This window comes from Lissotriton vulgaris, chromosome 11, assembly GCF_964263255.1.
Source record: "Lissotriton vulgaris chromosome 11, aLisVul1.2, whole genome shotgun sequence".
In the NCBI taxonomy this organism is placed as follows: Eukaryota; Metazoa; Chordata; class Amphibia; order Caudata; family Salamandridae; genus Lissotriton; species Lissotriton vulgaris.
In genome coordinates this window covers 1,018,304,339-1,018,332,193 of record NC_141699.1, presented here as the reverse complement: position 1 = coordinate 1,018,332,193, position 27,855 = coordinate 1,018,304,339, and the positions used below count along the sequence as shown (strand labels likewise).

At 45.2% G+C, this 27,855-nt stretch overlaps 1 protein-coding gene across 1 annotated transcript in view; it reads right to left on the bottom strand.

Annotated features, from left to right (window-relative positions):
• LOC147683948 (maltase-glucoamylase-like) overlaps nt 1-27,855 on the bottom strand; it is a 588,456-nt gene that overhangs the window by 535,163 nt on the left and 25,438 nt on the right. The window contains exons 2-3 of the mRNA XM_086944339.1: nt 23,245-23,368; nt 14,456-14,538 (exon numbers count right to left, since the gene is read on the bottom strand). Coding sequence (XP_086800465.1) covers nt 14,456-14,538; nt 23,245-23,368 — 207 coding nt within the window. The remainder of the gene's footprint in view (nt 1-14,455; nt 14,539-23,244; nt 23,369-27,855) is intronic.

Genomic DNA, 27,855 nt, shown 5'->3' with positions numbered 1-27,855 from the left:
TTGGCCACGCCCCCTATCAACCATAGATATATGGTAAACTCTTATTACATATAGTGTTCAATATGTATAGACCTGTTCAGAGTAAACCAAGTTCCTCAAAACACTCAACTTCTATTTAAAAAATGAATGCCCTACTACTGACAGCTTTTTATCCATATCAAACCCTTACAGTCACTGAACCGATATTGAAAAAGGAAGTTGATATGAGTAGGAAAATGGGTACTGTAAACAGTGTTTACTCTATGGAGAGTTTACTCAGTACATAATGTTTGCAGACAGTGAAAGTTTCATGAGTGATAAACCACAGACTATTAAAAAAGCATCTATTTAGAATGGTGTACGCGTTATGCAACACTTGTCAAAACAAATAATATTCACTTAAAATAACCAAGGTCTGGAAGTGCTGATGATAATACTACCTGTAACCATCATACTGTTGAGAAAACTTTACCGATAGTCCATCTTTTAAAGCAACACAAGCATGGGTTAGTACCGGCTGCACAAAGACTGTTATGCAGAAATTGTAATGCTGCAACAATTCTGACTAATAATTCTAGGCTGCTTATAAAACTTAGGACCAGATGTAAAACCATTGAATTTTGCAACTCGCAAAATGAGACAAATTGCGAGTAGCAATTTGGGAGCCACAAAATTCAATGCACAACACGGTCTCAGACAATGTTTGAAATTCTCAATGAGTTTGCAATGTGCATGCTTCGTGAATATTAATGAGGCTGTTGCAATTTGTGACCACATTGGGAATGGCTAGCACTCCCAGGGATGGTGGTCTGCTAGGGTCAGAAGACCACTATGTCCGGGACTGCTTTGTCAACAAAGGAGTTATTTTTCTCTTTAAAAGCAGCCCGTTTTCCTTAAAGGAAAATGGAACGCATTTAAAAAAGTAAAATAAAACTTTTCAGTTTCGTTTTTTAGGGCAGGCAGTGGTCCCGTTCTTGAAAAATATTTGTGCACCCATTCACAAAGGGGAACGTTTACGAATGGTTTACCATCTACTTGAAGTAGGTGGTAAACTGCGAGTTTCTTGCTACCGCAAATGCGGTCGCAAAACACTCATACATGGCATTTGCACTCGCTATTAGGAACGGACGCCTTTGGCACGCCCCTTCCTAATAGCAAGCCGCTAACCCTATTTTGCGAGTCGCTAATAGATTAACGACTCCCAAAATAGGGTTAGTACATAGTGCATCCATTTTTTGTGGTTGCAAATTGGCTAAATGTCCCTTTGCGACTGGAAAAAATGGTCGTACATCTGGGCCTTAGTATCTACTATATAGAATTGTTGCTCTGTTCGAATCTTTTTCTGTAGAACCTAAAACGTATGTGAAACATACTGGACACAAGTTGACAACTGTCATCTGCACACAGAGTTACTCTCCCATACAAATATTTATAATGTTCTCAATTTCTATACACACACCTATGGTGCATTAGAAGCACTAGCGTTTTGTAAACACTCACAATCATCAGCTGAACACAGGCTGTACAAATCTAGGTAGAAAAGTAATATGGTAGTTACCCGCCACTAGGTAAACTATAAAATAAACTAGCACGCTCATTGAATGTTGTCATTATTAATGTCCTCAATGATGCCAATCGAGATGTCATCAGTGATGTCATAAACTATGTGTCATAGAACATGTCATGAGAAATGTTCCCTCTAATTTTTTTCTTTTGTGTGTGGCAGTGTAGGATCTCTGTGCGCTGTAGCCATGGTTATGTGTGCCAGGAACCAGACTGTGTGTGTGGGTGCAGTGCCAAATATCACTCCAAACTTATGCTTAAAAAAGTGAAAAGACAGTGCATTTCCACACATACAGCGCCACGCTAAGGGTCTTAAGACAGGTTTGCAATTTGGATACACACGCCATGACATGAATTGGTTACACAGGCAAGTACACTTCGGGTTTAGTAAAGCACAAGACTCCAATGGTGGTACCATCATCAGATTTTACTTCTGTAGGTGTAATGTTACTTGTTGTATTATATATCTGGATGCAGAGACAGAAAGAAGCAACAAAATGCTGGCCAGGCGGCACACTAGGCTAAGAAGAGAGATTTCTAACTTACGTGTTACCTAAAAGAATTGCAGCAAGTCCAAAAGCACGATTTGTAAAGCATGATGGTGCTCAGACCTGCCTAGGCCACCTGCTCTGTCAGTGGGTACAGGAGCTAAATTATAGGCCACGCCGGCAAACTACTTCCAAGCAGCCCGAAACGGCTGACTCGAGTCCACTGGGCATGGGAGAGTGCACTGCTGCATCTTGCAGCCAGGAGAAAGCAGTAAGAGGGCCAGTCGTCACCAGTGGAAAGTCACGCTGCCGAGGGGAAGAAGAACTACACAGTGAACACAGTACGTATAACCACCAGCCACTGTTAATCACAGTATACCAGTCACAATCAAATTGATTTCATTTTAGTAAAGCGTGTGATATTCTTTCTTTGAAAATTCCTGTCTGCCTATTGAGGAACATCAAAGCCGTAAGTCATACACAGTGTACAGTGGTACGCCTGACCTGCTATCGGTGCTGTAAACTTAACTTTAGAACACAAGTTTGTGAATTACCTGTTGTGTATTCTAGCACCAAATGTTAATGTTGAGCCGAATACATCCACCTTTGACAGAATTACTGAATAGCACGATCAACAGTAAGAACTGAGCTACAACCATGAACTAAGTGGTGAGCAAATTAAACACAGTTTTTCTTATTGCGATGCTGGCTGCAGGCACAGAGAGGGTGTGAGATTGGTGTCATATAGTCCACTTGGGGCCTCAGTGACAATGTTCTGAGGGCGTGCTTACCGGACTACACATTTTTTTCAGCGTCGGCGACTGAAACTATGCAGGATTTTACAGCCTTACCCTAGAAGGCGCTGCTGCTGCTTAGGTGAGTGGTGGGCCCCCATAAAACATCATGCAAGGGGCCCTGTAAGAATACAAATCTGCTGTGAGCCAGAGCGAGAAACTCCTGAGAATTGCCTGTGGCTCTCCATGCACTCTGACACATCTTTAAATTGCAGCTATAGACTTTCTCTTTCCTCCCCGGCTGAAGCACCAAAACACGTCACAGCTCAAGACTGAAAACAAACCTGCTCTCAGGCACTGGTGGAAAGCAGCAGTCAGGTAACTCACCCCAGGGTGGATACCTTTTCCAGAGAAAAATTGGCCATTAGTTGTTATTCAAAGAGTTTGCAAAGACCTGGACCTGATACTAAACAGGACTGAATACAAAACTGAATGTATTCATTTGTAACATGCCACTTCTGTATATGTTTACTTTAAGTGATAGCCACTCCTTCCCCTGAGGAAATTGGTACCGCAATTAAAGCTACTCGTTCTGGCAAGGCCCCGGGCCCTGATGGTTACCCTATTTTATTTTATAAAACTTTTCTCTCTGCGCTTGTTCCCAAATTGCAATCTGTCTTTGATTCTTTTGTTAAAGATGGGTCTGTCTCTGGTACTGCGGCTGAAGCTACTATTGTAGTGATCCCAAAAGAAGGGAAGGATCATTCGGATCCCAAAAACTTCCGTCCTATTTCTCTTCTCAACATGGAAGCTAAGATTTTTGCCATAATCCTGGCCAAAAGATTAGAATCCTTTATCCCTCATCTTGTTCATTCCTCTCAAACCGGTTTTGTGAAAGGTCGTCTTGCGCGCGATAATATACGCACTTTTTGTCATATTCTTGGTTCAGCTAAACGGTCTCAACTCCCTGCCGCGGCCTTGGCCCTTGACGCTGAAGAGGCCTTCGACAAGGTCTCTTGGCCGTTTCTTCGCGCTGTCTTGTTTGCACACAACCTTGGTGACTCCTTCATTAATATGGTAATGTCCTTATATTCTCAACCTAGAGCTAACAGAGTTAATGGTGCTATGTCTTCATTTTTTAATCTTCGTCAGGGCACTAGACAAGGTTGTCCTTTATCTCCGCTTTTGTTTTTATTATCTATTGATCCTCTTCTCAGACTAATTGAGTTACACCCAGACATTAAAGGTTTTTCTTTTGGGCTTCACTGTATTAAAACTGCTGCCTACGCAGATGATGTTCTTATTTTTTCAGACGATATCGCCTTGGCGATTCCTGCTATTTCAAATACCATTTCCCTCTTCTCAAAGGTTTCAGGTTATACCTTAAATAAAGATAAGACGGAAATGTTCCCTTTGAATGCCTATTGTTTCCCTTCACATATGGGCTCTGCGGGTTTTAAATGGCAGTCTACGGGGGCGTGGCCAAGATGGCGGGCTGAGAGGTCGCACTTGCCGAGAGCTCCCGGACCCCTGAATTCCTGCACCGCTTGTAACCGCTGATTCCCCCCCGGATCAAGCGGCAACTGAGCCTGGTGCCCACGGTGGAGGTGTGACGAGTCGGTTGAGCCTGGTTTGCGCCGTCGAGGGTGAGATTCTGATCGGTAAAGCCCGGGTCGGAGCCCGCTGAATGGCCTGAGTGAGAGCCGGAAGCCGCGAGTCTCCCGACCCTCGGAGCAAGACGGAACGACCGGCCTCAGGGGTGTGACGCCCGCAGCAGTGCATGACCTGTCGGAGTGGGAGTCGGCAGCGGCTTCGCGAGCGGCTCGGAGTTGTCCGAAGGCGGCTGTACGGAGCGGAGCGAAGCGGAGGTGCAGAGCGGAGGCGGAGTCGGCATTGCCTCACTACGCCAGCCCGTGGATTGAGGAGGCCCGCTGGAGGTGATCGCTTCGGCTGGTGGTCTGTGTGGGACTGAGGAACGGGGCTCCCGGGGAAGATCTTTCCCTGAAGCCGCGGACCCCGGCGAACGTTGCACCGTGACTTTGCCCACTGGCCGGATTTTTGGATCTCAGATCGGAGACGGAGAGAGGGTCTCCATCTTGGGCGTTGGCCCCTCGGCATTTCTGAGCGGCCATTTTGTGAACCCCGGCCGGGCAGCTCGGCCTTCCTGGTGCTCTTTGTGCGGGCCGCTCCCGGCTGGCATATAGCTGCTTTCTTTGCTGGACAGTAAGCCTCAGCGTCCTCTATTGAGCTACAATGTCGAATGCTAGGGGACAGCGACGGGGCGACCGGACCTTGCCGGAAATGCTGGGACGCGGCGCCCTACGCAGCGGAGGAGCCCAACCTGCCACGACCTCCCCGGCCCCGACCAGGGGGGCAGATGGTGGAGAGCCCCCGGTGACGAGATCATTTCTCGAGTCGCTGTTTAGCTCCCTTCGGGAGGACTTTCAAACGCTCAAGCGTGAGGTGGCCGGGGAGGTCCGCGAAGTAAGGAGAGAGATGGACTCCCTGGGGGAACGTGTGAACACAGTGGAGGAAGCGGGTCACTCTAGGGATGAGGAGATCACCCATCTGCAGCAGGAAGTTCTGCGACTACGGGAGCAACAGATTGAGTTACAGGCCCACGCCGAGGACCTTGAAAATCGGTCCAGGCGGAACAACATACGGGTCCGCGGTGTGCCGTCCGGTGAGGAGGGTGAAGACGTGACTGCGTATCAGGTGGCCCTCTTCCGTGCGATCCTGGGAGAGTCGGAGGACTTTCGGATTCGCATAGACCGGGCACATCGGGTGGGTCGCCCCCGCAGAGCTACGGCGCCCGCTCCGGACATTCTGGCCTTCCTCCCGAACTTTCCCTTGAAGGAGCGGATCCTCCGAGAGGCACGAGGGCAGCAACCTTTCCGATTCTGGGACCACCCTGTGACCCTGTTTCAGGACTTATCCACAGTCACGCTACAGAAGAGGAAATCCTTCAAGATCGCCACGGACTTCCTTCGGGAGCATGAGACACAGTATTCCTGGGGGCACCCTTTCCGTCTGATCTTTAGGTGGAACGGTGTCTTGCATCAGCTTCGGTCCCTCCAGGATGTCTGCGCGGTGTTGGGCCTCACAGCATCGGACGCAGATACCCCGGCCCCGCGGCGGAGGCGAAGCACTCGTAACGGATGGCAACAATCTGGGGGGGGGGCCTCTCCTCCGGCGGAGCGTCCGGGCTCGCCCGCAATCCGGGCAGACATGGCGGCTGCCATCCAGGAGGCCTCCAGAGTGGCGACGAATGGCGAAGTGGCCCTGACGGCCTGAACTCACTCCGGGGGGAGTCTACTCTAGCTCATTCTTATTGCAGGTGCGGGGATCCGGGGGGTGGGCTGGGAGGGAGGGCGAGTGCTGGAGATGGTGGCTGGACGTCCACTAGATTGACTTACCACGGCCTTGCCCGTTTTGGGCCGGACTGGGACAATGTCTTTTTTGAAAAGTTTGAGAAGCGGGGAATGGGGTTGGGACAGGCGGGCGGATGTTTTGATTCTGGGGCCTAGAGGGGGGGCTAGTTGCGGGGGGTGGTGTAGATTTGGTTGTGTGGGGGCAGGGGGGGGGTTTCTAGTTGTGGGGTGTCGGGGTTTGGGGACTGTACTGTGCCAGTGGGTGATTCAAAGTTGCTCTGTTTTGAGGCCTCGAATGGTGCCTTCTGTGTTTGCCTACGGGGCTTTGCTTCTTGATATGTGCTCCCTGACCTCCCTCCTTGATGGCTCTTAAGGTGCTTACTCTCAATGTGAAAGGGCTGAATAATCCAGTTAAGCGGCGGGCAGTGTTATCCTTGTTGGAAAACTCGCAAGCGGATATCTGCCTGTTGCAGGAGACCCATTTGCTGGCTAAGGATTGCTCGCGGATGCGTACCCCTAAGTTCCCCACGCAGCTATTCTCCTCTAGCACCTCCAAGACGGCAGGGGTGGCAATCTTGTTTTCTAGGGGGTTCAGGGGAGAGGTCGTGTGCAAGGTAGCAGAACAGAAAGGGAGACTTCTAGTGTACAAGATTAAGATGGGGGGTTTAGCACTGACTGTCGGCACCGTCTACTGCCCCAATGATCATCAGGATCAATTTTTGCACAGGGCTTTGGACGACGTTGCATCCACCTCTGATAGGCACATTGTATTGGGGGGTGATTTGAACCTAGTTTTCGACGCGGCACTGGACAGGTCTGTGCAGCGGCGCCATCAGTTGGGAGAGCTTTCGGGCTCGATTCGAACTCGACTTGAGGAGCTAGACCTGCATGACATGTGGCGCCGCCTCCACCCCACCACCCGCGCATACTCTTACTTCTCACACGCCCATAGATCTTATGCGCGCTTCGACCATCTCCTAGTGTCGGGCCCAATGCTCCTTTTGGCTTCAAGCGTGGACATGGGGGTCCTCTCTCTTTCTGACCACGCTCCGGTGGAGGGCGTTTTCACTCTTCCACCGGTGTCTCGGCCGAGGGGGGTTTGGAGGCTCCGGGACACGCTTTTGCACAGGCGGTTGGTGGTGGATCAGATCCGGGCGGCCATTTTGGATTTTCAGACCGTGAACGATAATGGGGATACTTCTCGTGTGACTCAGTGGGCAGCCCTGAAGGCCGTGCTCCGAGGCGAATTTATCGTGATTTCCTCGGCCGAGAATAGGGACCGGCAACTCAAGAGGGATGAGCTCACCCAGCAGGTGAGGGAGCTGGAGCAGGTTCGTCATAGGACGGGGGCCCCCAGGGTGTGGAGGCAGCTGAAGGCGGCGCGGAAGCTCCTGGCGGCCCTTGACACGGACCGGGCGGAGTATGCGATGCTTCGCCTGAAACACAAATATTACACAGGGGGCGATCGGTGTGGGCGGCTCCTGGCTAACAAACTTAGGGTGCAGCACCAACAGCACCGAGTGAAGGAACTATTGGACCCGGCCGGAGGTAGAGTCACGGCCGATGAGCAAATAGCAGACGTCTTTCGCGGCTTTTATGCTGACCTCTACACCGGGGAGGCCCCTTCGGCCCAGGCTGAGGTGGACTATCTGGACTCGGTCCCGCTCCCGTCGCAGACACAGGATCAAGCTCAGTATCTGGAGCGTGACATACGTATCGAGGAGGTGGTCACGGCGATATCCCGGCTCAAACTGGGCAAGGCCCCGGGTCCGGATGGCTTTATTCCGCTGTTTTACAAAACCTTCTGTCAGGAGCTGGCGCCTCTGCTGACCCGCCTCTTCAACTCCTTCGCGGAACCGGGAGCCATCCCCTCCGAATTTCTCCAGGCCACGGTTTCAGTGATTCCGAAGCCGGGTAAGGACAGGACCGCTTGTGGGTCCTACCGTCCCATTTCGTTGCTGAACACTGATTTGAAGGTGTTCACCAGTATATTAGCTGCACGCCTGGCGTTGCACCTCCCCGGCATGGTTGACTCGGACCAAGCGGGCTTCGTGCCCGGTAGGCAAACAGTAGATAACACAAAGAGGGTGACACACATTCTCGAGAAGGCTTCCAGGATCCCTGGGGAGAGGATGCTCCTGTCCATAGACGCGGAGAAGGCTTTTGACAGGGTGCACTGGCCCTACCTGGAGAAAGTCCTGAGCAAATTCGGGATAGGAGAGAGGTTCCGTCATCTGATCTTCAACTGTTACCGGTTCCCCTCTGCGGTGGTCCGAGTAAACGGCGGCAGCTCTCGACCCTTCCCCATTGAGCGGGGCACGAGACAGGGGTGCCCACTCTCCCCTTTGCTCTTTGCCCTGTACATGGAGCCATTTGCCCAGAGGGTTAGGCAGAACCCCGACATTATCGGTGTCCAGATGGGTGGGTTCCGTCATGCGATTAGCCTGTACGCGGATGATGTCATTCTGACGCTGGATGACCCGCGGAGATCGCTGCCGGCCTGTGTGGAGGAACTGAACTTATTCGCTGACGTGGCGGGTTTCAAGGTGAACCTGGGGAAGTCGGCCGCCCTTGACATCTCGCTTACTGCTGCCACCAGAGTGGAACTACAGAGGCTTTACCCTCTGAGTTGGTCCAGGGACCGGATCCCGTACTTGGGGATCCTGTTGGCGCCCTCCCTCCCGGAGATGGTCACGGCCAATTACGCGGCTCTGGGCGCGAAAATCAGGGAGGAGTTGGGCCGGTGGGACAAAGGCACGCTGTCACTACTGGGTAGGGTGGCCGCGGTGAAGATGACCCTCCTGCCTCAGGTGCTATACCTCTTCAGAGCGTTGCCACTCCAGCCCCCCGCGGGGTGGCTTGCGGAGACTCAGACTGCCATTGCACGGTTCGTGTGGCAGGGCCGCAGGCCAAGGATCAAGAGAGGCATCGCTATGCTGTCACCGGAATCCGGGGGGCTGGGGATACCGGACTTGCGGAAATATTTCCAGGCCGCTCAGCTCCGCTATCTCGTGGAATGGAGCCGGTGGGAGTCTGATAAGCACTGGCTGTTCCAGGATCAGGCGGTGGCGGGTAGGACGCTGCAGGAAGTGCCATTCTTGAGGCGGGCCCATCGACCCCCCAATCTTTATGCGTCTCTGGTGACGCGGGTACCGCTCCGGACGTGGGACTCGGTGGCTGCCACATGCGAGCTTACCACCTTCCCCTCTCCCTTTACGCCGCTCATTGGCAACCCGGACTTCGGCCCTGGGATGGAACAGGGTGCTTATGAGCGCTGGCGGGTGGCCCGCTGCTGCACTCTGTATCGCTTGTACTGCCCTGAGGGAGTTGTCTCCTTCCAGGACTTGAGAAGGGATTATGGCCTACCGGAAATGGAGCGCATGCGATACATGCAGGCGCGCCACTGGGCATTACAACCCCAAGTGCGCGACGCGGCGCACCGGGAAATCACGGCGTATGAGCGTTGGTTAATCACTCGCACGTCGGACGCTAAACTGATCTCAGACCTGTATAAAATGCTGCAGCCCCCCTCCTTTCACATCCACAACTCCGGTCGGGAACGCTGGGAGCGCGAGCTCGGGCGCGAGCTGAGCCATAAAGAATGGGAACACATCTCCTTTCGCGCACGCCACTCGGCCTACCACACGGGTCTTACAGAGACCTTCACTAAAATCTCGACCTACTGGTACCGTACTCCGGAGAAACTGCACGAGATGGACAGGGCAATACCAGGGACGTGCTGGCGCAACTGTGGCAACACTGGTACACTAACACACATACTGTGGGAATGCCCCCTGCTGGCTCCTTACTGGGAAGAGGTCTTGGGCGAGGTGGACAAATGCTTTGGGATAGAATTGCCTAGATTCCCTGCCTATGTTCTGCTGGGGTTGCCGAATGGGCTGATGTATCCCCTTAGGTCTAAGAGAGGTAGACAAATCGCGATTGCGCTGGGGTCAGCGGTGCAGAATATTCTCATACACTGGCGCACTACAACACTTCCCTCTGTAGTTGGTTGGCTGCACAGATTATGGCATGTCCTTGGAATGGAGAAGATGTCCTTAGTAGCCCTGGGGGACACTGATACCTTTGAGGAACTGTGGGAGCCCTTTCATAGCCTGTTATGTTCCGAGTTTCGAGAGATCACCTGCCCTAGATACCTTAGGTTGTTAAGGCTGACGCCGCCACCGGACCCGCCTGCTTGATTGGGTGGGGTCGGTATTGTATAGTAGAGATTGCTGGAGAGTTACATGTAGTGGAGACTGTAGACATTGGCACAGTACAGGGGGTGGGTTGGGGTGAGGTAGTTGGGGGTTCTGTTTGGTTAGGTAGGTTTTTGGAGCGGGGTTGCTCTCCTCCCTTCACCCCTCCCTTTTTCTTTTCCTCTCTTCCCCTCCCTCCCCCTTTTTCTTTTTCCCCCCCTTTTTTTTCATTCGTTCTCTCCTTTGTCCCTCCCCTCCTGATTTTCTTTCCTTCCCCTCATCCCGTCCCTCCCTCCCTTTCTCCCCTCCCCCCCTCCCCTCGTTGTCTGTACGTGTCCACAGGTGCGAAAGCTATGCTCCCGAGTCGGATGGAGCCTCTTGCAAGATTGTAATTGCATTGTTGTACTTGCTGTATAATGCACATTGGTGTGCGGTTCCTGTGGTTCACCTGTTCCTTGCCCCTTTGTGTCCTACCCCACCCTGCTTCAATAAAATACTTTAAACCTAAATGGCAGTCTACAATTTGAAATACTTAGGTATTTTTTTCTGTTCTACCTTATACGCCACTACTGCCTATAACGAATCCCAGACTCTTCTTAAAGTGCGTCGTCTTTTGGATACATGGTCCCCGAAACATATTTCCTGGTGGGGTCGCCTCCAGACTCTTAAAATGATGATCACACCCATTTATAATTTCATTTCATCCATGCTTCCGGTTAAGTTATCAGATTCCTTTTTTCATGAACTTGACGTTCTGACCTCTAAATTTCTGTGGAATGACAAACGTGCTAGAATTGCTTACAAATTCTTGCGACGACCTTGTGATATGGGAGGTTGCAATTTTCCTGATTGGGAAAAGTACCAAATTGCTTTTTTGGCTTCTCAAGGTGCTTTATGGTTCTCTCCTCCACCTCTTCATGTTCCATCTTGGCTATTAATAGAACAGGAATTAGCATCTCCTTTGCCAAATGCCTCTTTTTGCACCCATCTACTTTGCATATCCTGTTCTCTCGTTCTATAATTCTTGATACAATTGCTGCGGTCCGGAGAATAGACAAGAAAGTGGCAATCCCATTACATAAAACTAGGTGGTCGTCTATTTGGCGGAATTCTAAAATTAAACTCAATATTACTCCCACCCTCATGTCCTATTGGGCGGCTAAAGGGATTTCCCTTGTTAAACATCTTTATGGTGCTAATGATGAGCCATTACCCTTTTCCATCTTGGCTCAAAAGCATTCTTTGACTAACCTAGATTTTTATACTTTTCTTAAAATTAAAGTGGCACTTGCTAAGGTACATCTTCATCCTACCTCTTCTACCATTTCTCTTTTTCATATCTGGACTAAATCTGGTCACGTAGCCTCCAAAATGTATAAGTTTTTATCATCTGCTTCACTACCTGCACATACGGTTGCTCAACAAAATGGTTACATCAATTTGATCATGGAGTTACGGATCATATTTCCTCAGATACTTGGCAATTGATTGGCAAACTTTCTCTTCGCAATAAAATCGCCCCATCATTAATGCAATCTAAATTTTTCTCTGTCAACCTCCTTCATTGGACGCCTGTTCGTCTCCATTTGCTCAATCTTAAAGATGACAATTTATGCTGGAGCTGTGGATTGTTCGTGGGCATCTTTCAGCATATGTTTTTTGAATGTTACCTTCTTCAGCCTTTTTGGAACCTCATTCATAAACATGTCTCTCTCATCTTTGGTATTGAGTTCCAACTCTCTTTTCCTTTAATTTTATTGGGTCCATTGGCTGCCCCTGCTCCTCTCCCCTTAGATCCAATGGAATTACAGTTGATGGATCTCCTTTTGACTGTTGCGGTGAAAGTCATACTTATGGAATGGAAATCCTTTTCCTCTGTTTCTTATCATACATGGTGGGCTTGGGTCTCCTTTTTGCGTAGTGCTCACATCTCGGTTGATCAAGCTCACCTTTCTCCATCTATCTTTAGTGGGGTTTGGAAAGCTTTGGATGATTATATGGATTTATCATCAAAAGGGTTGGTTGCTCAGTTTCCTTTTGATGTGTCTGTTTGATTGGCGTCTTGTGTTTTTACGTGTTGGGTTAGTCCGGTGGGAATCCTTCTTTCTCTTTTTCTTCTTTCTCTTTCCTGTCTTCTGTCCCCTTCCATCTTTTCTCTCCCTCTCTCTTTCTTTCTTCTTTCTTTAATTCTATATCCTTCCCTGACCCCGATTATAACAACTGATAGTGATACATTTGTTTATTTCTTTGATGTTAGCCTTTACCTAATTAGTGCCTTTATTTATAACAGGCTACTTTTACTTTAGAATGTGTTTACTATGCTTACACTTCAATTTTAGCCTCTGATTGTTTGTTTATCTTGCCTCAATTGTAAAATTTTTATTATATTATGTACCTTTTATTCTTTGTCACTTCTTTATAAAATAAAATGCTTTGAAATAAAAAAAAGTGATAGCCACTCCTAGAACACCTCAAAAACATTTTTTTAAACTACTCTCTATTTATATTTGTTCTTAGTAGAATGTACAGATAACATGTAAAAATTCAAGCATTAAGTGATTTTGCCTATTTGTGTACTGTCCACAACATCAAAATATCTGCCCTGTGTTCATTTGATTTCAGCAGGATGCGCTTAGCTGTATTACTGTGCAAAGAAGTGCAAAGGCATGGGGGATCTGAGATGTTTTAGGATGATTTCTTTAATTGTATATCTTCTGTGCACACAAATCCTTCAGTATCTTAACTTTCCATTTTAGGGTTTTTGACGCAGTTTCAAGATATTGTAGGTCTTAATGATGGAGAGGGTGCAATTTCCAAGTTTTTTTCTCTTTCCATGGACTTCATCGCTTGGTTTCAGTCTTTAGAAAATGTCAAACTAAGAGGAAGATTTACTAAGATTTTGCACCATGCAAAACCAGCACAAAATAATCTTTTCCCTATTTACTTTCCAGCGCTAAGCTTGTTTAGCAATAGAAATAACGGAACAGTAATGCGAAGCGTTACTTTGTGCCATAGAGGTGTAACAAGGTTGGACCATGGGCATTCACATGCAACCACCTAAGATTTCTCATGCTAAACCCAATTTACTAAATAAAGTATATTAGGTTTGTTGTGAGAAAACTGCTCCTTTTTCAAGAAGGCGCACGGAAGGAGATGTTTTTTAATTTCTCCTTCCTTTTCCGACTTTGCATGTGTGCTGCCCTGTGCAGCACGCATACAAAGTGGAAAAAGTGTGCATTGTGTCTGGGCATCATATTTTGTACAGGAAGAATACCCTTCCTGTACAAAACCTATGCTAGGAAAGGACGCATTCCTGCACATAAACAATGAATAATGGCTATTTGTTGTTTTTGGTGTGTGTTGCAGAATGCAGTAGACCTAGAAAGAGAAAAAATGAGGAGTATTGCAATTCTAAGACCAGGTATTACCTGGCCTTAGTTTTTGGTGCTGCTCCAGCCTTGTAAATATGGGGCTGTGTCGAAAAGCAAGGGGTGTTGCAGCGAAACACCCACAGCAACGCCCATTGCACACCTCTTTCACACTAAGTGAAGCGTGAAAAGGGTCCTTATTTACAAGGTGGCATTAAGCCACATTAAGAGGCTTAACACCGCTTTGTAAATAAGATTAAGGGGATATCGCACTCAGAACATAGCTAAAAGAGACGTTCTGGTGGTGATATTCCCTTGTAAATATACCATGGTTACTACAGGCTTTGCTGCCTTCAGATCTTTTTTACATTTTGTCCTCAATGTTTGTCTACTTGATAGATTGACAATGTTTGATTGTTACTGCACAACTTGCAATTCAGGTTCCATAGCAATTTCATCTTAGCTTTCAATTTCAATTTACAACAGAACTGGAAATGAGGCCTTAGGATATTTTAGATGTAGAGCTATAGAGAAATATAAGCATTGATTTGGTAAATTCTTAGGTGATTCCAGCATTGTTCACGTCAGCATACTACAGGCATCAGGGTGTGATTGCACGGGTGCTAAGAATATTAGCATAGTCTTGCTTTATTGCAATATCTAATCATCACCGCAATTCCACTAGCACTTCGATGCTTCATTTCATTGAGATGATCATGTAAAGCAAAAGCAGACTCAAAATGGTTGACGTACCTGTGTGCCCATTTGGTCTGGAATGCAGTCTATTCGTTGAGCAAGTTCTAAGGCTGGACATTGTGGATCAAATACAACTGTATCTGTACAAATGATAACAGCAACATTAACCGTTGTATTGGGGGAAAAAACAGTAGAATGCGAGCAAAACATATTCTGTTGTAAAAATTCATGTATACACAAAGCAAATATCCCAGCACTCTAATCATTTATATTTCCAATTTTCAAGTTCAGTTTTTAGAGCTAAAACAATGATGAGTGAAGCTGCCTATCACAGGAATCATATGTAAAGGCAACTTATGTTAATTTTTATACAAATGTTTATTTGTTAGAGAATATCAAAGAAAAGTCTTTCTTCCACAATAGTATAATAACCAAGGTTTAGACGTTCACAAAACATAATTTCTGTAGTTTCTGTGATGTGTACATATTCCCACTTCTTAATCAAGTTGACTGAAAAACAGCCAACACGCGTTTCGTCACCACCGTGACTTCCTCAAGGCTTATATAATGTAGTCTCAGAGCTCTAATACCATATCTTTTAGCTCTGGTGATCCCGAAGATACCGAGGGTTCCTGGTCCTGGCTCGCAACTCAACAAGACAAAAGGGGGGATAGTAGCGAATGTTATTGATCCCAGTTTCTCCTGTTGTATTCTGGGCACCAAAAGCATCAGTTGCATCGTCTAATTCCAAGTACGCAAATACACGCGATCCAGTCAGAAATAGTCCGCCTGCCTGGCGTTCAAACAAAGTATATGCACACCCAAGAGAGTTCACTTGGGCACGATTCTAGTTGGTAAGCTTTGAAAAAGACGAAAAGGTATCTATTGTCGGAATCCTAAAATATATGAATGTCCACACCCTTGCAATACTTTAGCCAAAAACCACTTAGAAAGTAAAATTGCCATCATATTCGGGGCACAGTTCTGTGGTAGTGTTCTGGGTACTGTGATAAGACCCTGGAAATTCTGGTAAATACTCGCACCGGTTCCAGCACGTTACACCCGTCTCATTTTGCCTGAAGCTGCAGTAGACCTCGGGCACCTCACCGTCGATGAGAAAAAAAACAGAAAAGTTTCTAAGTGTGAAGGAAAAATTGTGACAGAGACCAACCAGGCTCCTGAATCTGACCCCGATGTCCATTGCTGTCAGCCTGAAACATTAACTTTGCCCCAGACCTCCTAGTTTGAGGCTCATAGACTGCAGATAAGAGGGAAAAGCAGTGATTTTCCAACTTTTAAAAACTTTTGATGTGAATTGCGATGATTTATAAAAACCATCCAAAAATCATAACTCTGGGTACCTTCATCAGATTTTTTGTCATTTGGTATCTATTAAAAGATAAAAATATAAACTGTTTTATTAAATTGGAATGAGATTTTTATTGTGCTGTGTTTCTTACTTATTGACTGTTTTCCTTTGAATTAAGCCTGACTGTTCTGTGCCACAGCTATTCAGGACTGAGCCAATGTTCCGGATATAAAAAGGTCCAGTATTACTTAGTGAGGTTTCACAACATGCCCATGTAATAATTCACTTTCTCACACCATTATGTTGATAATAGGGGCATATTTTCCAGGTGCAGATAGCTGAGCCCGTCTCTCCATTAGTGGGCGGCCTTTTAACAGCTTTAAGAGTTGGGTGCACAGGCAGGCACAAGTTGTTTTCAGTGGTCATGCTTGTCATGTATGTTGTGTTGAATTCTACAAGCATTGGCAAAGCCAATCAGTCAAATAAGAATAATTAGTTTTACCAATGCTCGTTTAAGTTACGTTGGATCAATCTGCGCTGGAAACAGTTTTTGGCTAGAAACTTCAATTTATGAAAGACCATATGGATTATGTCACAAGTGTGTACATGCATCATTTTGCCAAAGAAAACGGAAGCCACATAGTCAGATTGTTGCAGTGGTCCGACCACATATGCATCATGCACAGGTGACATCAATGAAGATAGAATTAATGGTACCACACATTTGTTTAATTTTGGAAATAATAGTGATATCATTTTATAACTTTCTTCCGGCTCCTACAGCTGTCATAGAAGTTAAAAGGTTGCTACAACATTACAATGCAATTGCATATACTTTTAGCTTACTAACAGATTATCAATGCAGTTTTATTTGAATTCTAAATTTGGGTTTTCATTCCAAGACACAATAAAATCATAGGAATTTGAGTCGCACAGATGTATGTGAATTAGAGGCTCCCTAACACCTGAAGAACCATTCAGTTCTTTATGTGCAGTGGATTTTAGCATTACATATTAAGTTCACATGTAGTTTTTCAAAGGGAAGTACACACCACTCAAAACTTTAGATAATAAGCAATACACATTTAAAGGTAAGAGTGCACACGTACAAAGCAAAATAGCCTAACTTACATTGTTTGTACTGGTCCATGCAAATTATATACCCTGTGCACCTCTTTGTGCTAAGTTATTTGGAGGTGTAGCTTTTAGATCACTTAAATTCAATTAAACTAATGCACAATTTTCTACATCATTCTCAATAAGCAGAATTACAGCCATTTTGTAGATGTTAAACACTATTATCTTTCATGTTGTACTTGGTAAACATTTCTGTCAATTGCATGTCTTCTTAGTCTTTTTTGATTGATGCTTTGCACGTCATATAGAACACCCGCGAAAATGATTTGCGGTCAAACACGATCTCTATGACTTTAAAAAAATCCCATTTCCAATCATTGATTGGGCTTTTCTGAGCAATGTAATCAGCGGCATGTATTTTATATTGCCATCTGAAACAGAACAGAAAAGAACCGATGCGGTTGTCCATCATTATTAAAGCATAACTATATCATTCCCTTGTACTCGGACAAAAATCAAAGCAAAGGCAAAAAAACAAATGTGCCTTGGTATTTTCTCAAGCTATGGAAAAGAGCAAGGCGCACAGGACCAACAAATAAGGACTAAAACTTGCATATGAAACACAAATATTGCACAATAATAAGAAGTATTGTGTGATTAGGGATAATAGACCAAAAATGCAGAATGTTGAACATCGAAATAAACAAACAATATATCCCGAGCTCATTCTCTCAATTTAATTTTCGGTGTGGTTATTGGCTTTCTTTATGGATATGTCAAGGTACCCCTTAGTAGAGTGAAACATCTTAGTAAAAATGGTGTTTATCACGTGGTATCTATTTTTGATGTCATGAGTGCTTTGCCTGTTCTGGTTTTTACTATGTCACATAGACAGTTGTTTTGATGCATTTGACATTATGTTTATAACACATATCAATACCATGTTCGTTGAGTTGTAATAGGATTCTTATGTATTAGAATTTTTAGCCCTGAGGAAGTCTGTGGCTTACACCACAACAGACGAAACATGTGTTGGCGGCTAGACCTATGTTCTGAAGAAAAGTGCTGTGAAATAAAAAGAAGATTGAGAAGATCATCTTGTGATTGAGGACTTTTATCAATGGGAGAATGAGCTCAGGATATATTGTTTGTTTGATTTAATGGTATGGTTTTCTATACCACCTGGTGAACGGTGGATGGCCGTTACCTTATCCTTTGAGCTATTACTACTTGGACTGGTATTACTGTTTACAACTGTGCGCATTTGTCACCCAGCCATCCCTCTCTTTGTATAATACCGAAATAAACACAATTTTGGGAATGCATTGAAATAAAAAAAGTCTGCATATTACACAGAATATAGTAGGATTTGAAAAGCGAAACATATGTGAATCAACACATGGTATTAAAAGAATGCCTTGTCCCAATCTCTCATGGGAATGGAGTATACTTGTTCATGTTTCAATGGCCCACAAAACTGTGTGACCGATTATATACAAAGAACTCTTCCGATAAGTTGCTCATGTGGCGACTGTGTAAGTGAGGGCTTGCATTGTAGAGCACCCTGCATATGTTGAGAATAAAAATATCGCTGAGGACCAACTGGCCAGCCATGGAGAAGATAGGGTGCCCTGAAGTTCCCTTTAAGCCAGGGGTCTCCAAACTGGTCCTGGAGGGCCGGATCCATGCCAGATTTTTTGGATATCCCCATTGAGATACATGTAGTTATTTGAAAAATCTGGCATGGATCCGGCCCTCCAGGACCGGTTTGGAGACCCCTGCTTTAAGCCAAATATCCTTTGGACAAGGTGCCACTTAAGGTGAAGGTTTTGGCAGTGAAGAGTAGAAAATTCCAAATCTTTTTTGGCTTAAGCCTTCTCATCAGACAGATACTTTGGCCCCTTCTCCTGCTCAAGATTTCTACATACAGACTTAGGGCCTGATTTAGAGTGAAATGGAAGGGTTACTCTGTCACGTATGTGACTGATATATCATCCACCATATTACAAGTGCATTATATCCTGCGACACATGTAATACGGCAGACAGAATTTCCTTTACATTTGTGATGGAGTAGCCTGTCCGCTGAACTCTAAATCAGATGTTAGTCTTTTTTATGGAACTCAAAATTACCCAGCTTGCCAAACCTGTATCTGAAGCTGATGAAGTCCTCTCAAAATCACACGATTGCCGCAAGGTCCTTCTGAAGCTCTTGTGTTCTAGGAAGTTGAAATATTTTCTTAAATCTCAGCCTTTAAGACTTTCTCGAGCAGTTCTTCATGGACACTTCTAAGTCTTCCAGGTTCTCAGGGACAGCACTTAGTGGTCAGGACTAGCTCATGCAGAGGTCACCAGTATAGTCCACTCCAGGACCAGTTGCAACTAGTCAGTTAGACATTTAAGGAAAATAGGCTCTTGGAGCTTTTTGTGCCCCTAAAGCCACACAGTAGGTCATTCAACTGACTCTAGGAGTCCACGTCTTAGTCCCCCGTGGGAGCGGGTCCAGCCTTTCACATCTCAACAAAAATTCACAGATAGCAGGTTCAGTCCTTTCCAATTCTTTTACATGTCCAAAAGTGTAATGATGAGCTGGGGTGGGGTACTACGTGAAGACTTCACTAGCTAATGGGTGAAGGGGACTTCTGGTCATGCCCAATGAATAAGGATAAAGTTCCATTGGTGAACCTTTCCTAACTGTAGCACATTGTGGTTTCCTTATTGCATACTATCCACAGTGGATTATTCAGAGTAAAATACAGGATGCGACAATCCTTTTGATGTTAGATGTGGCTGGTATGTCATTCAGAGGTGTGTTTAGTGAAATGACTCAATCCCCTCCTCCTCAAATACCAAACTGGTTCTGGGATCAGGTCCCACTACCACTGGACTCGTGCCAAGCTTGCTGTAGTCTTTCTTGGGAGCAAATGGTTCTCTTTCCCAGGTCCCTCTTTTCAATCAACTATGAATGGGAAGGTCTTACCCGAGTCCCATTCCGGTTAATGAAGTTGCTGAACCCTCCCGAACTCTCCTTCCTCAGTTAAAAGGGGTCACTCTTCTAACATCTAATTCTCTCCGTCAAAAGGCCTAAGACATTGTTTCTGGTCTGGCAGATATTTTCAGACCTCATGAACGAGAAGAATTACCAGCACCTAGCTGCTGGCAGGCAAATGTTAATTGGCCTCCTGGAAGATCTGGCAGACAAAGTCTAACTTTTTGGATTTTACTTTTCCAAAATATTTATCAAGCATCTGACTTCACCTATAAATTGTATATTTAGCAAACATTAAACAATGTGGTTGAATTGTTCTGGTAGCGTGTCCCAAGCCAACGATTATAGAGTTATGATTCTATTCTCACCTTAAGTTTTACTCATGGGATAGCTACAACACTTCAATTTGAAAATAGCTTCTGGGTACTAGTTACAGTAGGTACAGGCCAACACTAAATTCTTGCATGTACCACTATTATACACTAGGCACCCTACCTTGTGCTCTGCAAGGTCTACTAACAGGGAGGCTTATTCAATCATTAAAAGCAAGACTCTTTCATGTTAAAAACGGTTTACGGGTTTGAGGTGTTGTCGTACACCGACGACACTCAAATCATGGTCTCCCTTACACAGTCTGTGAATGACTCTGCCCTGAATTTTAGAACCTGCATGGAGGCAGTATCCCAATGGATGATCTAGAACTTTTTAAAACTCAATGGAGAGAAGACGGAGGTCTTGATCTTCGAGGGTAGTCAAGACATTTGGTCAAAAGACTGGTGGCCGGACTCCCTTGGTGATTGTCCCCTTCCCTCCCACTCTGCTAGGAACCTGGGGGTCCTGATTGATACCTCTCTTTCCTTTGACCGTCAGGTCAGCAGGACCGTGTCCACCTGTTGTGGTATAATTAGGATCCTCAGAAAGATCTCATCTTATCTTTTTCCTGATGCCCGGAAGCAGGCCACAGTGGCTCTCGTCTCCACGAGATTGGATTATTGCAACGCTCTGTATGTGGGCATGAACAAGAGCCTTGTTTATCGCCTACAGATCGTGTAGAACACCGCGGCCAGGATGGTCCTCAAGCTCCCTATGCTTGCCTCTGTATCCTTGGCCAGGAAAAACTTTCATTGGCTGCCCGTCCAGTCTAGAATCTCTTTTAAGCATCTTTGCCTTGCCCACGGGGCTATTTATGGCTCTGGATCAGAGGGCATTAGGTCTCTCCTTCATCCCTACTCCCCCAGTAGAGCCCTCCGGTCATCTTCCAAAAATCTCCTCTTAGTCCCTAGATTTGCAAAAGCAAGATGGGGAGGTAAAGCCTTTTCCACCTTGGTACCTAAGCTCTGGAATTCCCTCCCCCCTGAACTGGTAGGACAACCCTCTCTGGCGCGTTTTCGCAAAGAATTGAAAACCTATTTTTTTCGAGAGGCCTACTCGTAGACTTGGATCCGGTGATTTGAGATTTTCTGTCCTGTTTGGCACCTTGATGCCCGTGGTCTAAGTTGCGCGGTATAAGTCTCCCCTCAATCACTCACTCACTCAAAAATGGTTACACTGACAGGTTCACCAGCAGGTTTGAAAGCTACAGCAATCAGGCAATAGAGCTAGGTGTGATACCATGTATGCTTTTCCAGCCTAGTGGATTGCACAACTTGTGCTGCACTACACAAGTGACATTTATTTTTTCCATGGCAATGGTATATTTCTCCACCCCATATACTATGGACTTACTGGAAATGTAAAGATGCCAATTGGAATATGCTAGCTTCCCCATGTCGTAGGGATCAAAGCACAAATACTGCAGCCTGGACAGAAATGTCCTAGTGTGCATAGTTCGAAAGCCAACAACACCAGTAACTAAAACATGAGTGGTAGCCACACAAAAAGAGGCACTTTCGCTGAGTAAAGATGCCCTGAGATTGTTCCTACGTGTATGCCATCATAATTTTATTTTTGGTGCATTTATCGGATTGTTAATGTGCCATCCTGTTCCCTTATGGCCAGTCTGCAGTAGCCAGAACTATAAAGCTGCTTATGGTAGAACAGTGCAGGCAACAAACAAGAAGGTCTGTTACATCTTGCCTCGATTACAGTGTCTTCTCTCGGTTAGTATTTGAGGTATTCGGGGAGTGATCACTTTTGAAAGGTTGGGTTGCGCCTGAAGGTGGGTGGCTGTGTTTCAAATGCTTCCCTTAATAGGTTTTCTTGAAGGATGGACAGATTTTTCAGCAGCACCAATGTATGGGATTTTGTAGATGAGAAGCAAATGTACATTATGGCCAGGATCGCAATTTAACGAAGAATTCGTAATCAATGCTTTAGTGTATTTTTATCAATATAATATTGACAGTTGTGTTGTTCTTTGTATTTTACAAGGGAATCATCCAAATAACCAGCATCAACGCATGTAGCAGCTACTATCTTAACTGCAAGAAAATATAAATTTTTGTATCACGTTGCCCCCCAGGGCCATATGTATGAAGCTCAAATGGGTTTGCAAACGCCAAAATTCGCAGAATTTCGGCGTTTGCGAACTCATTTTCGCTAAATGGTATGTATGTAGCAAAATTGAGTGCAAAATAAGGAATTGCAAGCTAATTTCGATTCCTTATTTTGCGATTGCATTTAAGGAATCGCACTGCAATGTATGAAGCACCCAAGTTGTGCGACTTTTCATTAAGAAATCGCAAATTACCACCAACTACAAGTTGGTGGTAATTTGCGATTTCTTTCACAAAAGCACTTTTTTGCATTTGTGAAGGTGCCATGTGGCGCACATACATGCCCTTAGGGCATGTATGTGCGCCATATGCGCACACATGTGAATTTCAGGGGTGAGTCAGGGTGTTCTAATGACACACTTGCACCCTTGCAATTATTCTCAATTTGCGATTCGCAAATTGCGAATCGCAATTGAGAATAATTTCACATTCATTCCTATGTGCTTCATGGCCCATAGAAATGAATGGGAAATTATTCCCTAATTGTGATACGCAATTTGCTAATCGCAATTAAGGAATTTTAAGAAATCACAAAAAATTGCTAATTTCTACATACATCCCTATTTGCAAATCTCAAATAGAGATTTCTAAAAAATCGCTATTTGAGATTCGCAAATCTGGATGTTGATACATCTGCCCCCTAAAGTAATAATTAATCATCAAATATCAGCTATTCAAGAACATCCGGTTTAGGTCATCTGTGTGTGTTCAGGGAGGGTGCGTGGACTGTTCCATGCATGCCTTTCAAGCTAAGGGGTGTTTGAGAGAATACCCCGTTACGCATGACTATGATGGTATTGGCCATAACGTAATTGGGCAAGTAAATAAATGGCCCGGGGGCTCAAGCCTCGTGGCAGATTACTACTATAAAACTGAGGTGGTTGCGTTATTTATGGCCCGAGTTTTGCCCTTCGCTCATGCTCTACCACACAACAATCTGTTCCAAGTAGTGAAACCACATGTTCAGTTATTTTTACCTGTTTTCGTTCCAGGTTCTCCAGTGGCCAGAAGGACTACGAGGACGACTGCAACAATGACCACCAATATGAACATGACAATCAGAGCTATTTCCAAGCCACTGAACTTCCTTTTCTTCCCCATCTAGTTGCAAAGCAAAAAAAAAGGGTCATTAAATCCCATTTCAAGAATCACGTTGCATATACATCATTGTGATACATACGGCAATCTGCAATTTGCGTGAAACTATCTCTTAACCTTTACAAAATCCATTTATTAAGAAGTAATTAAACAAAGACATACCAGTTTCAAACTATGGAATATTACGTATTCTTACATGAGACAGAATAATGATTCCATATTCTTAAAATTAGAAAAAAAAACATTGAAGCATTAAAAAAAATGCATTAAAAATATGATTTGACTAGAGTTGGAAAATCTGGAATGTTTTTGAACTTAAAAATAAATTTCGCAAATGTGGATCGCTGCTGCATTAAAAAAAATCTACATTTAAGCAGTATGCTGTTTCAAGTGGTTGTAACCAAAAAGTCCTTCCTTTTATTGTGCGCAGTTTGATAAAAGACACGTTATCACTAAGACTGTATCAACTCTCTGATGCTGTATCAACTCTCTGAACTAAAAGCCTCATTAAAAAAACTCAAGTGGGAAGCAAATAGAATTTTAGAGGAACAACTCTGGGCAACCCTTCATGAGGACATAAAAAAGAATGACGGTGCAAGGTTTTGGAAAACAATAAATTCATTAACGCACCCTGCAAAAACGGAGATAACATCAAACATCACAGAGACAACTTGGGCAGCATATCTCGAAAACCATTTTAACCGAGATCTGTCGGCCAATCAGAACATGAGCAAACCTTTTCCTGTGCGAGCCCATGACATCGGCAATAGGTTACAAAGTGCCCAATCGACCAGGACACGGTGGGGGACACAGATCATATATCATTGGAACCCATAATAAAGCGGCAAATAAAGAAAGGAAGAAGGGAAAGCGCGCCGGGTCCAAACGGGTTCCCACCCGTCCTCTTCAAACAAGATATGGATTACTGGGCAGCGGCACTTGAACCCCTTTTTCAGGAGATCAGGCATACAAACATCTTGCCAGATACTTGGAAGGGCTCCATCATTGCCCCCATACACAAAGCAGGGGACAGGGGCCTTCCTCAAAATTATCGGTTAGTTGCTCTAATCGATAATGATGCGAAGTATTTTGCAGGTCTAATACTGGAAGAACTAAAGGAATGGGCCATGAGGAAATCTCTCATACCTGTCAATCAAACAGGCTTTGTTAAAGCAGTGGGGACTACAACAAACATACTGATGATGGGTATGCTTATTGATAAGGCAGAGATGAAAAAATTGCCTTTGCACCTCTGCTATATTGACTACAAAGCAGCATTCGATAACATTAACCGCAACCTACTATGGACAAAACTCAACGATTGGGGTATCCCAAAAGGTTTGTTGGAGCTGTTAATTAATTTACATACAGACACTTGGATTCAGATCAAGGTGGGGAACGGCTCAATGCTGTCAAGGCGGATACAAACTAATAACGGCCTTAAGCAGGGCTGCGTGTTGGCCCCCACATTGTTCAACCTGTTCCTGGGGGACTTGGTGCCCCTACTAAACAACTGCAACTCACACTCGCCAAAATTAGGAGGCCTCAATTTACCATGCCTCTTATATGCAGACGACCTGGTGTTAATAAGCCATACAAGAGTTGGGCTTCAAAATCTTTTGAATACGACCCAGAGATATTCCGAGTTAAATGACTCAACTGTGAACCTCGAGAAAACGCAAACAATGACAATCAGTAACAACAAAAAGAAGAAAGTTTTCTCGTGGTTCTGGAATAACACCCGTATCAAAGACACCTCGTGGTATAAATATCTAGGCGTGAAGATAGACAGTGGTGGCCAATTTATTGAACAAAGGGCTAGCATAAGAGGCAAAGGCACCGTTCTGGCAACCGCCTTACCTAAATAACAATCTCTCCGGCCCTTCTCTGACCCCCTTACTACACGTCATACGTGCCAAACTGTTACCAACACTAACATACGGGAGTGAGGCCCACCGAGGCAGAGATGCCGTTACACTTGACAGCACAATAGTGTCAGCATATAGAATCATCTTCAGCCTCTCAAAGCGATCCTCCCCAGCTCAGATCAGACTGGAGTTTGGAAATCGGTCACAGCTTTTGGCACGACAGGGGGCTTATATCTGCTCTTGGGATAAAGTAAGAAAAACGACCGAAGGGACGCTGAACGAATATTTATGGAAAGAGCTAGAGCAGACCCAAAACTCACCAGCTGCAAAATACCTGGAAAAAAGCATAGTGAACACTGGGCTGGCGGAGCTCTGGGCGTCACCTGCAGACCACAAAACACTCAACAAATTGGTGAAAAAATCGATCAAGCTACAGTCATGGGTTCAGGATAAAGCCATCCTATCAAAAAGATCTCATGCATGGATGGTATTAAATGCATACCTGACACAAGCCTCCCAGCCTTACCTTGCCCTAGGTTACACAAAAAAAATCAAACTGTGCTTTTTAAGATATAGATTGGGCCTGCTACCATGCATCCTACATCTTCCTCACTGGCTGAGATCGAAAGCAGGAACATTATGCAGGTTATGCGGCATTGGGGCAGAAGACATGATGCACCTGCTATGCTCGTGTGAGGAACTGCAAGAAGAAAGGAAGCTCCTGCTAAAACGCCATTTCATTTTACAGGGGGTACGCACACGAAGGAACGCAGTGTTAACTTGCTTCTCAGCACAGGACCCTCAGCTGAGCTGCAGATTTGTGAAATTTTTAAAAGCAGTGGAAAAAAAACGACCAAAAATTGACCCATGAATAATTCATCAAACAGGACATATGATTTAACTTAATGTGGTTGACTGGTTTCCCTTGATTTACAGTATTTAAATTAAGTCAGTTCTCACGGATGTATGACGGTACAACACGGTATAAAACACCGCAGACCATCACAACGCAGGTTTTACAACGCAAATCGTTACCACGACTTGCACTGTAGGGTATAGTAAGATTTACTATTCCAACACTAGCCTACGTACAGTAGGGAAGGTGCTGGAATAGTAAATCTACTATTCCGTAGCCTAGAGCGCCATCCAGGACAAGTCGTGGTAACAACTTGCGTTGTGAAACCCGCGTTGTAATGGCACTGCGGTGTCATTACCGCGTTGTAAAGGATGTTCCCCGTTCTCACTGCCACTGAACTGGTGCCAAGCTGGCTGTAGACTTTCTTGGGAACAAATGGCTTTCTTTCTCAGGTCTCTCTTTTTAATTATGCATGAATGGGAAGGCCTCATCTGAGCCCCTTTCAGGTGAATGAAGTTGCTGAACCCTCTCCGATTACAGATGGAGACACACTCGGCAAAAGGTGCTCAAAGGATGCACTCAATGTGCATCCTCTGTTGCTGGAGGATAATTTCTCCACCAAATCCTGGGCACAGAAAGGGAGAAGCAAAGAAGGCCCAAGGCACTCCGCAAGAATACCCGTCAGGGTTGCAATGCCAGACTGTGCTCTCCCAGGGGGCTGAATGCCCTCCAATTCCTTAAGATGTATAGGGACGGCCCTATTGTAAAGAGAGATGAGAAAACAGGGGTGGGCATGAGGAGCTGAAAAGGACACAGTAGATTACAAAAAATGAGTGAGGAGGTGGTTGGAAGGGGCTATGGAAGAGGAGACGCAAGTGGAGAAAAACACAGGAAAGCAGGTAGTGTGCAGGAACAGGAAAGGATAGGATGAAGTGAAATAAAGACATCGAGGTAAAGAAGGTAAAGGATGGGAAAGTAAGGGGCATAGGTGGAATGGGAAACAACTTTTACCACACACTACCATTACAACGAAACTTTTACAACGCAACATCCATTACAATGCATGCCATCAAAACGCAATCATTACAACGCAGTGATTACAACGCATACCATTACAACGCATACCATTACAACGCATACCATTACAACGCATACCATCACAACACTTAGTACCCTTACACTATCCAACACTTACCCTACTGTTGCACCCCCTGGAGTTAGAATAGTAATTTGTATCCCTACTCTATCCAATACTTACCATACATGTAATGTAATGGTATGCGTTGCAATGGTAGTATACGTTGTAAAGGTAGTATGCGTTGTAATGGAATGCGTTGTAAAGGTAGTTTTTAAAAATTCTTTGTAATGGCATGCGTTGTAATGGAATGCGTTGTAATGGATGTTGCGTTGTAAAAAATGCGTTGTGAAGGTATGCGTTGTAAAAGTATGCGTTGTATCGTCAAACATCCAGGTGGAATACGAGAGATAAACACAAAGAGGAGGAGAAAATGGGACAGAGTGGAGGCCAGAACTAGGAACAGAGAAAACAGAGAAATGAAGGGGAGAAGAAAAGATGACAGACAGAAGAGCGAGAAAGGGGGAAGGTGCAGTGTAAAGAGCCGGGAGAAAAGAGTAATGAAGAGGAAAACAATTTTTTAAAAAGGCAAAAGGGTATGATTGATCGACCACAGGGTCCACCGAGACTCTATAAAAAGTGGCTGTGTTTAAATTACACAGAGGAGATCATCATGCATGTCCTGTTGGCA